The 13,934-nt window shown below is 40.4% G+C and overlaps 1 protein-coding gene across 1 annotated transcript in view; it reads right to left on the bottom strand.

Annotated features, from left to right (window-relative positions):
- Positions 1 to 358: 358 nt before the first annotated feature.
- plxnb1a (plexin b1a) overlaps positions 359 to 13,934 on the bottom strand; it is a 97,019-nt gene continuing 83,443 nt past the window's right edge. The window contains exons 21-37 of the mRNA XM_036591738.1: positions 12,910 to 13,086; positions 12,507 to 12,655; positions 11,507 to 11,607; positions 11,196 to 11,413; positions 10,907 to 11,085; positions 10,009 to 10,075; positions 9,677 to 9,823; positions 8,124 to 8,289; positions 7,691 to 7,794; positions 7,518 to 7,602; positions 7,229 to 7,401; positions 6,453 to 6,613; positions 6,178 to 6,325; positions 5,045 to 5,109; positions 4,757 to 4,832; positions 3,422 to 3,496; positions 359 to 867 (exon numbers count right to left, since the gene is read on the bottom strand). Coding sequence (XP_036447631.1) covers positions 763 to 867; positions 3,422 to 3,496; positions 4,757 to 4,832; positions 5,045 to 5,109; positions 6,178 to 6,325; positions 6,453 to 6,613; positions 7,229 to 7,401; positions 7,518 to 7,602; positions 7,691 to 7,794; positions 8,124 to 8,289; positions 9,677 to 9,823; positions 10,009 to 10,075; positions 10,907 to 11,085; positions 11,196 to 11,413; positions 11,507 to 11,607; positions 12,507 to 12,655; positions 12,910 to 13,086 — 2,196 coding nt within the window. The 3' untranslated portion in view covers positions 359 to 762. The remainder of the gene's footprint in view (positions 868 to 3,421; positions 3,497 to 4,756; positions 4,833 to 5,044; positions 5,110 to 6,177; positions 6,326 to 6,452; positions 6,614 to 7,228; positions 7,402 to 7,517; positions 7,603 to 7,690; positions 7,795 to 8,123; positions 8,290 to 9,676; positions 9,824 to 10,008; positions 10,076 to 10,906; positions 11,086 to 11,195; positions 11,414 to 11,506; positions 11,608 to 12,506; positions 12,656 to 12,909; positions 13,087 to 13,934) is intronic.

Below are 13,934 nucleotides of genomic sequence, written 5' to 3'. Positions count from 1 at the left end.
GAAGTTTGGTGGTCATCAGCTCGCTCTCTTAATCACTGAGCATTTCTGAATGCTTTTAAAGATGTAAAATTAATCAGCTACATGCATTTTAAGGTGTACTGCTATGTAGCTACAGTACATCTGACCTGTGTAACACAGCGTGTATTGCTATGCAGGTAATGCACTGAGTTTGTATTCGGCGTATCTGATATTTTTCTCTTTTTGCTCCTGCATATATTATTAGCCAGATGTGTCTATAATTCCCTTTAACCATTTCAAAGAACATTACTTTTCACTCATGAATGAATCAGGCTGAGCCAGATAAAAACTCAGGGCTCTTTCAAGACAAACCTTTTCTTTTCAAATTTCTTTTTGAGAAGGAGCTGCATTGTCCTTCATACAGCTGATGAAAAAGCTTCTCCCTTCAATGAAGAAAACGGCGACAATCAAGCTTCAACATATGTCCTTCCCAAACATCACTGAGCATCTGCCGAGGTTCAGCGGAGATCCAGACAAGCCTGTTTGCATCCTGCAGAGGCAACGTGACAAGAGTTCTGTTTTATGAGCAGGGGCAGTGGTCTTGACTTCGCTGGAGATGAAAAGCCCAGGGAATAATCTCAACACGCGCCCAAAGACCACCATAGCATCTCCCAGCAAGCACTTCTCAGTAAATCCGAGTAAGACAGTTTCGCTTTGTGTGAAGGAACATGCCTTTAGAAGTCTTAGCGCCATCTCTGTTCTTGGCCTTTGTGTCTTTTTTCAGTCTCTATCTGGGTCTGTGGGTTAAAGGTCAGTAACTTTATTCTCCACGGCGGCTGCGATCTGCTGAAGCCTGTAACCCAGCTGCATCTTCTGAGCTGTGGCGTCTTCCTCTAGAGCTGTGATAATCTAGTGGCAGCACAGAAAGAGAGAGGACAACGATACAGTGAGATTAAGGAGAAATGGGATGTCTAAAGGTAGTTCATGAGGTAGATACAGACCAGGGGTGTAAAGAGTACTGAAAATCCCTACTCAAGTACAAGTACTGTTACTGTAGTGATAATTTACTCAAGTACAAGTATTAGTAAATAAAATTACTCAAGTAAGAGTAAATGAGTAGTTCATTATAAAACTACGCAAGTACTGAGTTACTTTTCGTATTTCCGCTGTCACAACCTGAACATATTTCTGAGCTAATAATCTAATAAATAATCTGTACAGAAAAACACTAAAGCTAAAGTTCTGAGAGCTGAGACTACACACCTCTCTACACACCTTTCTGTGAACTCTATAAGGAACAAGGTTTACAGTAAACTGCATGTGTTTCATGGTTAAATTATTAGATGAGACATCCTAGTTTATCTGTTTCCAGTAAAGTATTTCAGAGTCTCTGAAAGACGGTGCAGAGGGTGTTACTGATTAATTAAGTTCATTTAAGAGAAAAAAATCAAAATTATGAGTAGATTGCTTAATTAATGAAGTAATTTTAGTGAGAGTCATGCTGCCCATCAGCTCCCTGGACTCTAGCTTACGTTAACAAGTGTGAACCTCTACACACAGTAAACACATTCACAGCCTTCACACTGTATATTTTCACTGATATCTGTTCAGAACATTTACACCATTAAAATCAGCAGCAACATCAGCAAATTACCCAGCTTTGATTTTTACTGTATTAAAGTAGCGAAGTAAAAGTATTTCATTAAAAATGAACTCAAGTAAGAGTAAAAGTACTATGATTTAATTCTACTCCAAAAAGTACCGTTACAGGGACAACTGTACTCAATTACAGTAACGAGAGTAAATGTAATTCGTTACTTACACCTCTGATACAGACGGGAGAACAACTAAAGTAAAAACCAACATAAACAACTTAATAAGGTGTTGGGCCACCACAAGCTGCCAGAACAGCTTCAACGTGCCATAGATAGATTCTACCAAGTTTGGAAGTGGACTGTAACGATGGAGCGCCATGTTCCAAAACACATTCCCTCAGTTGGTGCTTTGATGAAGTTGGTGATCAGTCAGGATAACTTATTCCCTCTAACGGGACAAGTGGACCCAAAGCATGCCAGGATAATGCCCCTAGCAGCACAACAGAGCCACAGGACCCTCTCATTGTAGGGGTCAAGCACTCAGGCGTATACTGTTCTCTTGGTGTAGGCCACACATGCACTCGCCCAGAATATGGTGAAGCATGACTATGGCCAAATCCCATTTCACCCCTTGCCCCTGCCACTTAGCCCTATCCCTCCATTTTGCATGTTCACATCTAGGGGTAGGGTGTCCTGTTAGAGCTATATGACCCTATTGTTTTTCAGAGACTCACTCCAAATGCAGTGTTGTGAAAAAAACCCCCAAAAAGGATGGCTGTGCGAGAGACCAAAGAAACCCACAAAAGTGAGAATTTTGTCCTTTAAAATTTTTGATATTATCTTAGGTTATTGTCATTTTAACGTATTATGGTCCTTTTCTTCATAACAAGCATAAAAATCGCATAAAAATGTAAGGTGGAACGGGAAAATTCGAACAAGAAGCTGGCAAATATCTGACTTCAGCTTCATATCACTGAGGAATTAGGGGTGGGTGATAATAAATAATTGCCCCCCGCTCTTTGAAGGCATATGATGCCCTAAATGTAACTAAAGCCCAGCAGTGAGGAGCTGAACTTTACCCTCCTCTGCTGTCACTGCAGACTGGCAGGGTCGCCTACAGAGCAGCGCTGGTAGCTGTTAATGAAGTGATGCTCTTTTTATTTGAGGGTCCCATTTCAGAGGAAGATTTCAACCACTACCCTGTAACTCAGTTCCAAGGGGAGACACTCAAAAACAAGGGGTAGGGGTAAAAATAATCAACTCTGTGAATGAGTGCTAATGGCTTCTGCACCACTGAACTCTCAAACGTGCATTCTTCTTTGTAATGAGACGTTTATGCACTGCACCCCTACTACAATGTCCCTGAGACTGTTCTTGCTGGCAGTCTGATGTCCTGCATGGACAACCTGAGTCATCTGAGGCACAGCTGCTCTTCTGTTTTTCTATACGTATCACACTCATGCACAAGCATCACGGTCACTGAATGTGCATACACGACCACAATTTTGCTCTATTTACAGGATGCATTTCCCATAAATTTCAATGCAGATGACATTTTAGTCATTGTTTCTACTGATGCACTAATCAGTCGTAGTAATTGAAGCTTCTGCCTGCAGGCCTGAATAATGGACCCTCTTTCAAAGTCACAGATATTTTCTTCTTTTCATCTTGGTCCAAAATCAAGGTCAACTGGGCCTGCTCAGCATTTTAATATCTGCCACTGGGCATGGTATTAAGTTAATGGTTTAACTGTCTCATGCAGTAGCCCCGTCATCTCCACTCGTTATGTTTCTCTTCTCATTCATTCAGGTCTTTTCCTTTGTCACCGTCTGCAGTAAAGAACAAGCTGGTCTGCACAATTTCCTTACCTGATCGTAATATTTGTTGATGTACTTGTATAATTCATGTAAGGCCACAAGGTGATTCACCTCACTGGAGTAATTCTGAAAGAGTAACATGTGAGTAATTTAATTAGACAGATATTAAAAGTATTTATGATTTTCTATGTGTGATCAATGAAGGGAATTGCCATAAACTGGAAGGAAGGACTACATGATGTATAAACAAAGTACAATATTATAATGATATCGCTGAAACATTCTGAATACAGTATGCTTTGTGAATGATTAAAAATACCCTGCATTATTCTGACCAAAATTATTCACTGTTGTTGGATCACAAGGATACCTTGATTAATCAAAACTACCGCAGAAACTCATAAGTGGCATCTGAGGCTGTTCAGAATGCTTACAGCACAATGAACATTTCTGTAATTTATTAAAGGGCTAATATGCATAATGCAGTCTTTTTGATTTGAGTATTGCCAACATTGTGATAATACTTAACAAACAATATATTATGTAGTCCTAATTTTCCAATAGTAATCAAAGAAAGAGGTCAGTGCAAGTGATGCAGAAGTGATTTATAACGTCCAGACAGAGCAAGTAAGCAAAATCCTCCGTGTTCGAGTAATGCCTACTGTGTAGAAAGAATGTTTATAAGTAGGTGCTAATGCAACAGAGGAATTTAGCAAACGTTTCAACTACTTGCTGTCCTTGAGGACCCTATGACAGCGTTTTAGGGCCACTGTTAATAAAAAACTAGAAAAAAGTTGTACTATTTCGAGAATAAAGTCGTACTATTTTGAGAAAAAAAAGTCACAATATTTGGAGGATAAAGTGGGCTAACTGTAGGGGGCTGCCATAACGCGTTGGGGTCTCGGTTGTTGTACTGGCGCTGGAGTTCCACTCCTGTCTCTTTGTGGATCAATCATTTTGATATTCATTCTCACTGTGAAACTTCATGTCCTCTTTGAATGGTGTGGAGATGTAGCCCCGATAACCACAGTTTCCTGCTCAGCCGTTTCTTATACTAATAACAGGCTGGTGCTGATGTGCAGGAGAAACAGGGAGACTGAGTGTTTCTTTATGGGTGAATCGATATGAAAGTAGAACCCCACCAACTCACCGCCCCTCATTTAACACGAGGAGGTGCTGCCTTCACTTCGCAAAGCCTTTGGCCACAATTTTGCGATCTTTCCTGGTATTAATGCCACTTTTATGTCGTAATTCTACGACTTATTTCTTGAAATATTACAACTTTTTTCTCAAAGACTAGTATTTTTGTTTTTATTAACAGCGGCCCTAAACGGTGTCATAGGACCCTCATTCTTTCCAACTATTTTTAAAACGAAATGCACTCACCCTGGACAGCTCCGCCAGAGCAGAGTTCATCTCTTGGTCACTGGCAGATATGGTCTGCCTTATATCTGCGTAATATCTGTATAAACACAAGAGTGGCAACAATCATACATAAATGCAGCTGTACACAATCACAATGTTTATCTTAATTTCCAAAATAAAATTGTTCAAAATTTTCTGTTTAAATAATTTTAAAACTCAAAAAAGGGGTAAATGAATAAATAAATAACAAGTAGGAGGCCAGATCAAAAAGAACAGAGTAATGGAGTCAAATGTAGGGAAAACACTCACCTCTCCACCATCTGTTTGTAGCGTGGGATGTCTCGAGCATACAGCAACTTATTGATAGGGGAGTCCTATATAAAGAAATAAACAGAACAAAAACTCACCACCTGTGACATCTTGTGTATTTTTTAAATAAGTACACTGAGTAGCTGGTTTATTACTACTACTAATAATAATAATAATAATAATTTTTATTTATATGGCACTTTTCATGCCAGTAAAAAACAGTTACACAAGAAATTCTAAGCATTAATTTAGGATCATAAGAAAATGACACAGATCAAATAAAAAAATAAATACTACAAAACATAGAACGATACAAACGATACAAACAGCCAGTACAGCTCTTTTAAATCGGGACTGATCTGATCTCTCTGTGTTGTTTTTGTGAGGATGCTGCTGTATTTTGTATGAGTTGTAAAGGATGTATTGTTTTCTTAGGAAGTTCAGTAAGAAGATCATTACAGTGATCAACTCTGCTGTAACAAATGCTTGAAAGAGTTTCTCTGGGATGATAAAAGATGGTAAAAGCTGCTTTAGTGACTGTGTTTACATGCAGATAAAACAGCTCAGAGTCTAAGATCACACCCAGGTTTCCTACTTCAAGTTTGGTATATGAAGCTAAAGACTGCCTGCTTTGTATCTGCACCTTCTGCCTATTTTCTTTGGTACACCTACCAGACTGGTGCACCCTGTAGGTTTACAATTACTGACTGTGGCTCATCGACTGCCAGCCACTCTCTATCCCATCCATCAACGGAACGGGACCACCACCTGACCAGATATTATTTGGTGGTAAACCACTCACAGCACAGTAACACTGACATAGTTTCATGTTAGTGAGTGTTGCGCTGGTACAAGTGGATCAAACACAGTCGCTTTGCCAGGGTTTTTCAACCTGTCATTATTACTGCTGGGTTCACAACAATCCACCAACCAAAAATATTCAGCAAACAGTGGTTTTGTGGTCATCTTGTCAAAAAACGACCACTGATAAACGTCTAGAGGATGAATAACAGAAACCAGCCAGGTGTACCAGCAAGGTAGGTGCGTCTAATAAAGTGCAAGTAAGTGTAAGTTTAGAAACTAATACTTTGCTCTGAGTTGCTTTTTAATGTGAAATTCTCCTCTTATCTCACCCTGCCCAGTTTGTGGTCAGCAATGGTGCAGGAGTCCATGAAGGTCTGAGCAATAACAGAGAGCACAGCATCCACGTTGTCCGATGCTTGAACATCGAAGATAAACTGTGGGTTCTTCAGAATATTGATCCAAAACCTCAAAGGCAGACTGCAGAACACAGACACGCAATTAAGTGTTGTTCACTGTCAGTTTATCTTCATCAGTCTGTGAAAGAGACTATCAGTACTCGTGCCATTACCATTTACTGATGATACAGTATTTCTGGAGTTATTACCTGTTTGTCTTCCAGATGTGGATGGTTTCTGGGTCAGTAATATTGTGTTGAGCTGCCTGGTCATCCAAAAGATCAAAGAAATACTTCACGGCCAAAGGAACCGGCCGACTGGTGCTTAGAATGACTGTGAACAGGTCATCTACGAACTTCTGCAGTGTGCCCTGCAACACAGAGACAGCAGAGGAAGTTTAAGGGTGAATTCACTAGCCAGTATTGTTGTAGTCAAGACCACTAGAGGCGAGACAGAGATGACCAAGACCAAATTAAGATTCGTGTCAGAATATACACTCATTATAATTCATTATACATGATATATATATATATATATATATATAATGTTTCATAATATATTTTGTAAGGTGTAATATGAAATAATATGAAGCCTAAAATATGATTAATTATTATTATAAGTATTATAGTCCGACTTTGCATTGTTCTTCTGGCAGCATGCACCTAAAATCAACTGAATATAAACCAAACAACATATGTCCATTTTAAATGTTAAATGAAAATTTTATGTACGGCTTGTAAACAGCTTTGTCCATCATTATTTTTGGGTTGTAAAAGAGAAAATACGTCAGGTCACAATGAGTTCTGCTGCCGAAGTTGACACTGGCGTTCACTCGATCCCTTGTTCCTCTAAGAGCTCATGTACCACCCTTCACTTGAGCTAATACAGTAATGGAATGGCCCTTAAGATGACAGCAGGGAATTCTCTGAGGGGAAATGGCAAGACCAAGTGGAATACAGTCTTCCACACAGTGTGTGTGCACTACCTTCATAGACAGCAGGCGTGTGAGGTAGATCTCTGGTATGGCCTTAGCTCTCTCCCGCTCTCTCTCTCTCAGACTGCCTCGTCTGTGTTTGGACAGCTCTGGCTCCTCACTGGCCTTCACCAGGTGCCACAGCCTCACCCCCCCTTCATCTCCATCCTCCAGCATAGGAGTCTCTGAGCGAGAGAGATGGAGAAGGAGAAAGAGAGATGGATAGTGACGGACAAAGATTTGGTTATGCAGGAATGTCCACACAAAGCTAAATGTAAGTGCAGTATGCCTTGTTACTCACTCTCTCCTGGTACATAGTCATGGCTGTCATGGTGGACTTGTTTGGACTGCCGTGCCACCAGTGTGACCGTGGCACCATCTGGAACCTGCACAGAGTAGATTACAAACAAAAATAAACATTAGCATTTCAACTACGTACAGATACAATATTATATCAGAATTCACAGATCGGACCTTGTAGTGCTGCAAGGTGTTGAGCCGTTTCCATGACCCCTGCACTACCGAGGTCAGGTCTTCATCAGACAGGATCAGATGTCCTGCCATGCCAGCCCTCCATTCTACATTAGTGTTGGAAGACAAAGCAACATTTAAGGAGTCACCTGCCTTGAAAATATAGTTCAACCAAACAATAACAATAACTAAAACCTTTGACATCTAACTGACGTGCTTTCAACAACAGCAAATCAAAGACGAATTATTTTACGTAATATAAAATGCAGACATGGCAAGTTAGAGCTGTATTAATGACCTATTAATCAGTACTGTTTGCTTTTTGGCATATTTCCTACAGCTACAGTGAACACATTACAGCTTATAACAAGCTGCTTATGAAGAATGAGGCACTTTAAGGTTTTCTAGCTGAGATTGTTTTGCGCTCCTCTCTTACCTAAGTGCACTGAGTCTGTGGAGGGTCTCTGAGAGTAAGATGTGCCCTTCCACGTCTGCTCCAGGATCTTCTCCTTCACCTGGGTGATGGTGTCACAGTCCAGAACTTTCGTAGGAACCGTCTGAGACTCACTTGCGCCCCCACTGGTTACCAAGACATTCAGTGTCTGGAGAATAAATTAAAGGAATAGTTTGTTGAGAAATCAAATTTACACAATTTTTCACATTTTGGTGTCCAAATTTTGTTTCTTTAGCTGAGAGCCGGAGCTACAACGTGAATATCACAAACAATAGTCAATAGTACATATTGTAACCCTGATTTGGTTTAAGGCATAGTATGACTTACTGTGAATTTTAACAATGAACAAAATGTCATTGTGTAATCAAACGTTGAGGGCAGGCACATAGGAGCTGGATGAGATTCACAATTCCTGTTGTTTGTAATTTTTTAAATGTATATCTTCAGTTAGAACTTTCAAAATTAATAGTTAATAAAAATCATAAACGTAATCTGTGGTGTTGATATGCCTGCCTGACGTACGTGCATACAACAGACGGCAGAATTTTGGCAAAACACCTGTTGTTTTAATTGCTGCCTGCAGTGTTCAGCTACATAGTGAAGTTTTGTACATTTTAATAGTTCATAGTAAATCATACGTGTCCTAAACCACATCAATTAGTCTGTGCAACCTTAAAGAAAATGTGGATGCAGGTTGAGCAGGTTGAGAGAACTTCTGGGGATGTATATTTGGAAAAGATATGGGTGACTATTGATTACTAGTGTGTGTTAGCAATGTTAGCCTCATAATGCTAGTGTCAAACCAGGAATTTAAAAAGCAAAATTTGGACAATAAACATGCCTTGGCAGATCAACATCTAAGGAAAATGTATTGTATACATGGGTATAGACTGTTTAATCCTATATATATATATATATATATATATATATATATATATATATATATATATATATATAGGACAAAGCCCCACAAGGACGGTGGAAAGAGGAGAACCACGAGTGAGCAGGGGAAGGCGCGTGAATCCCAAGCAACGCCGAGGGACACGAGTGACAGCAGGAGGAGAACGTCAGTCGCCAAAGAGGGGATGACGAGGACGGCCACAAAAGTCATGAAGGCGGGATGCTAGTCCCGGACTCCGCTGCCTGTACCCCGCCTCCTGTTCTGCAACGAGGCCGCTTCGCTACCCCTCACATTCGATTCATTCACTCAGAGAGAGAGAGAGAGTGACACGAGCAGCAGCAGCAGAGACTGAGTGAAGAGCTGAAAAGCTGGAGTGAGAAAACGACTGGAAAAAGACTAGTTTAATGCCGCCGAAAAGTGTCAGGTGTAGATTTGGTTGTTTGTTTTGTTTTGTCTTTAGTGAGAAAAATTAAAGCTGATGAATGCTGCAAACCTGAACCCTGTCTCCGATGTGCTTCCTGAGCCTGGGGTAGCACAGGCCTAATACACATACATTTCTCAGAGGAAAGAAACACAATAGAAAAGACACTGCTAACTTCAACACCAAAGCATTTACACCGGGCGTGTCTCTCACCAGTGTGCGGTATTCCACATCTTCACGCAGTAGCCGGTTGTCATTGAGTGTGTACTTGGCTTTGCCTGTCACGGCATCTACAGGGCCTTTGTCCACCTGATGCTTTATGGCTCGGAATAACATGTAGAAAGATTCACCAGCCGAGTCCTGCATTGCAGAGAAAATGCAGAGGAATAAAGAGAGCGAAATACAAGCTCACACTGAGCTGAACACACACTCACTATAACTAGGCTGGAATCCATCTCAGCCTTCTTTTTCTTCAGAAACATGAATGTGAATGATTAGCGCTGAACTGCAAGTTCATTAGAGAGAGTGTAGAAATCCAAACTCACCCTTAAAAAAGTGTATAGACAGATGGACATCCAGTTGGTCAGCAGTTTCTCAACCACAGACTCTGTTCTGCAACAGCACAGAAGACAAAAAGATTTTAATGAAGTTCTCTAAAAGTTGGTTCCTGGTCCTGGAGGCCCACTGCCCCACATTTTTTTGTTTTCCCTGCTCCCAACACACCTGATCCAACTAATCAGCTCATTAACAGCCTACTGTTGGGCTAAAGTGTTAAAGCAGGAAAAGCAATAAAAGTTGCAGAACACTGGGCCTCCAGGACCAGGAATGAGAAACAATGCTTTTAGGACCAAACCTATTTAAAGAACATGACTTTCAAAATGGACAAAATACAAGTTATAACATGTCTGCTACTACTGTTCATGCTCTATGGTGCATTTTATTATTTGTATGGATGACAATACACCGATCAGGCATAACATTATGATCTACGCTCATTGTCCATTTTATCAGCTCCACTTACTATATAGGTGCACTTTGTAGTTCTACAGTTACAGACTGTAGTCCATCTGTTTCTCTGATACTTTGTTAGCCCCCTTTTACTCTGTTCTTCAGTGGTCAGGACCCCCATGGACCCTCACAGAGCAGGTACTGTTTGGGTGGTGGGTCATTCTCAGCACTGCAGTAACCCTGATGTGGTGGTGGTGTGTTAGTGTGTGTTGCGCTGGTCTGAGTGGATCAGACACAGCAACAGTTATGCCTGATCGGTGTATATGAAACAGTGTCTATTTAAGATTGCTTGGTAACTTCTGGCGGCTTAGCCTTGTAACTTGGGTGCATTACTAATGAAGCAAACTCGGGACACCAAATATGTTTTAGTTGCTCAACTACATTTAAGCTAAGAGGCTTTTCTGAATCACTTTAAGTATCTAGTTGAGATCTGACCTGCGAAGCATGAGTTTGGGGTTCTTGGTGGTGTACTGCTCCACCAGGTGACTCAGCAGGGTTTTAAGGATGTCTGTGAAATATTCCAGCTTTCCATGCAGCGCCACAGTGAGGAGAGAGGCCACATATGCACGGTCCCGTGGAGAGAATGTTCTCTGCCCCTCCAGAGTGTGGATGAACTGCAGTTATGGAAAAAGCTAAATGAACTCCACACATTCAACTTTAAGGCTTTTTACAGGTCATGCCAGCCTAGGGCTGCGTAAGTGTTTTTGAGGGTGGAGGAGGCTACCTTGGTGAGGAAAAGCTTGCTGTTGAGTAAGTTGGAGAGCTGAACGAGGCCCTGCTCCACTGTAACCCGACGACAGGCCGGTACATCCAGGTCTCGTCTCAGTGGCGACTCCCGGTGGCCAGGGAAGAAAATCCTCTCTGCATAGGTGCGATAGTCCAGAAACGGAATACCTGATCCCACCAAATCGCTGGACATATCCATCATCTCTGTCATCAAATCTAACAACAATAAGACAAGATTTTGGTTTATCATAGGGGTTTTGCTAACTTTTGCATGGGGTACTTATCAACTTACTGCACAAGAAATTATACCTGTGAACTCTTTCTTGCAGCAATCCCTCACACTGGTCTCCAGGTTCTCAAGCTGAATTTGAACTTTTTTATAGTCCCTCAGAGCCTGTTTACTTTTCCTCCTGTGGAAACAAACACATGTAAATTCTCATACAAATATGTACACAGACAAACTTTGTAACTGACAAAGTATGTGAGGTCATGTGAAACATACAACTGACTGTATCCCCTAGCCATCGCTGACTGACAATTGCATGGTGGAGATGTGGAGAACATACTAAACATGGTAACAAGCCAACCAAGCTCCACTAGTGTACCATTTGGCAACAATCTTGTAAGCTAATTTTTTTATTATCATGGTTTGTTAAGACTAAACCACTTTTTATTAAAAATTACACGTGCTGAAACTTACCAAATTAAATTAACCTATATGCCACTGTTATTTTAAATGGTCTTTTTTAAATAAGAGCTTTGATGTAACTTCAACCTGTTTTGCAAACCCTAACCTTGGTGAGATGTGCACATCGCTGCTGTCGGAACAAAACCTCATATCTCCATTTTTGTCGTTTTTCGGTTTTTAACATAATTTGAAAATGCCTGTTGTTCTTTACATTGTGTGTCAATTTCATAAAGAATGGGCCAGAAGAAATGACCCAAAATGACTTGGGAAAATGTCTGGTTCCATTGACTTACATTAAAAGTAAAACAAGTTTTTTCCTTTTCCTGTAAAACTAACAATGTGGAGATAGGTTTTCTTCAGACAACAGCGATATGACAATATGACAACATATTAGGGCTGGTAAAGGACATGAACAACAAGAAGAAAGAAAACACAGATTATGGCACAAATATGAAAACACTAACAGCACAATTTCTGTCTTATTAATTTCCTCTAAAGGGAATGACCACCAAATTTGCCAGTTCAGTGGCCATTCTCTATCCTCTTCCTGACAGATTCCTGATACCATCATCAATCAGATATATAAGTTTATAGGTGACTATGGGGATTATGGCCTTGTACCTGTATATGAGCACGATGACGAGCACGATGAGAGCCACGATGAAGGCACCAACCCCCACCCCAACCTGAGCCTCCAGAGGGAACATGGCCTGGCCCTGTGAGTCATACTGCACTCTTCCCAGAGAAAAGTTCAGATTCCCCATCCGTACCTACACAAGGGAAACACTTTAAATATAATCTGAAAGATTTATATTTCTAAACAAATCTTTAAGGACAAAGCCTAGTAACCAAACTCATGCAAACGGGCTTGGATCATACCAAATTGAACACATGGACGTTGATAACAATTACTCTAGATCCTGAGGACTTTTTACAACAAAGAATCATCTGAATCAATTAATGAATAGATGCATCCATTCTAGTTAATCAATGGGAAACAGCAGATGATTCACTGATGACTCACTGTGAACTCTGGTAGAGCGTCTGTGCCCTCTCGCTTCTTTGATGCGGACACTGAGGGCTGCTGGGTTGGAGGCTCACAGTAAAGATGGTTCCTGGTGAGGGTCTTCACAGCACACACTCCGTCTCCTATCAGAGCCACCACTTCCTCCTTAAAAATGGCCAAATCCAGATTCTCCCCCTACATGAGACAGAAAACATTAGCTTAAACCTCCACAGACGTCACTGCTAAGTTAATAATGACTGAATTTAGGTTTCAGAAAACAAGTAACAACTATGAAGTTTTTAGGTGCACGTTTCTAAAAAGAGCTGCTTTACATGCTTACATATAACACTGAATTAAATGTTACTCACTTGGTCCCTCTACTGACAATCTAGCAATGTTGTGTCATACACTGATAACATGAGCAATGTAACTGCATTATAACATATGTTAATATACTGTATACAGCAGGTGTGCCCAAACTCTTATCTTCCGGGGGGTGGTGCAATGTTTGTGGTGGGTTGAGGGCCAAAAAGTCATTTAAACCCTATATTTCATTGAAAATAGTACTAGGACAACAAATCAAATGTCGAAACTGAGAAATTTTATTGTTTTTTGAAAAATATATGCAAACAAGAATGGGAAAACATTTTACTTTCAAACCTACACCAGTGCCTCCTCAGTTCCCAAACACTTACAGAGTGTTGTTAAAAGAAGAGGTGATGAAACACAGTGGTAAACAGGCCCCCGTCCCAACTTTTTTGGAACGTACTGTGAGCATCAAATTGAAAATGGGCATATATTTTTCAAAAACAATAAGATTTTTCAGTTTCCACATTTGATATTTTGTCTTTATAGTATTTTCCTTTAAAAATATGGTTTACATGATTTGCACATCATTGCTTTCTATTTTTAATTTACATTCTACACAGCGTCCCAACTTTTTTTTTTTTGGAAAATGGGGTTGTACAAAGTAAAGATGGAAGGGGAAAGTAGGTTACAAATTGAGCTTGTGAAAATATATTTCATAACATTATTTCATAACT

This window comes from Colossoma macropomum, unplaced genomic scaffold, assembly GCF_904425465.1.
Source record: "Colossoma macropomum unplaced genomic scaffold, Colossoma_macropomum, whole genome shotgun sequence".
Lineage (NCBI taxonomy): Eukaryota > Metazoa > Chordata > Actinopteri > Characiformes > Serrasalmidae > Colossoma > Colossoma macropomum.
This window is presented reverse-complemented; position numbering and strand designations above follow the sequence as displayed.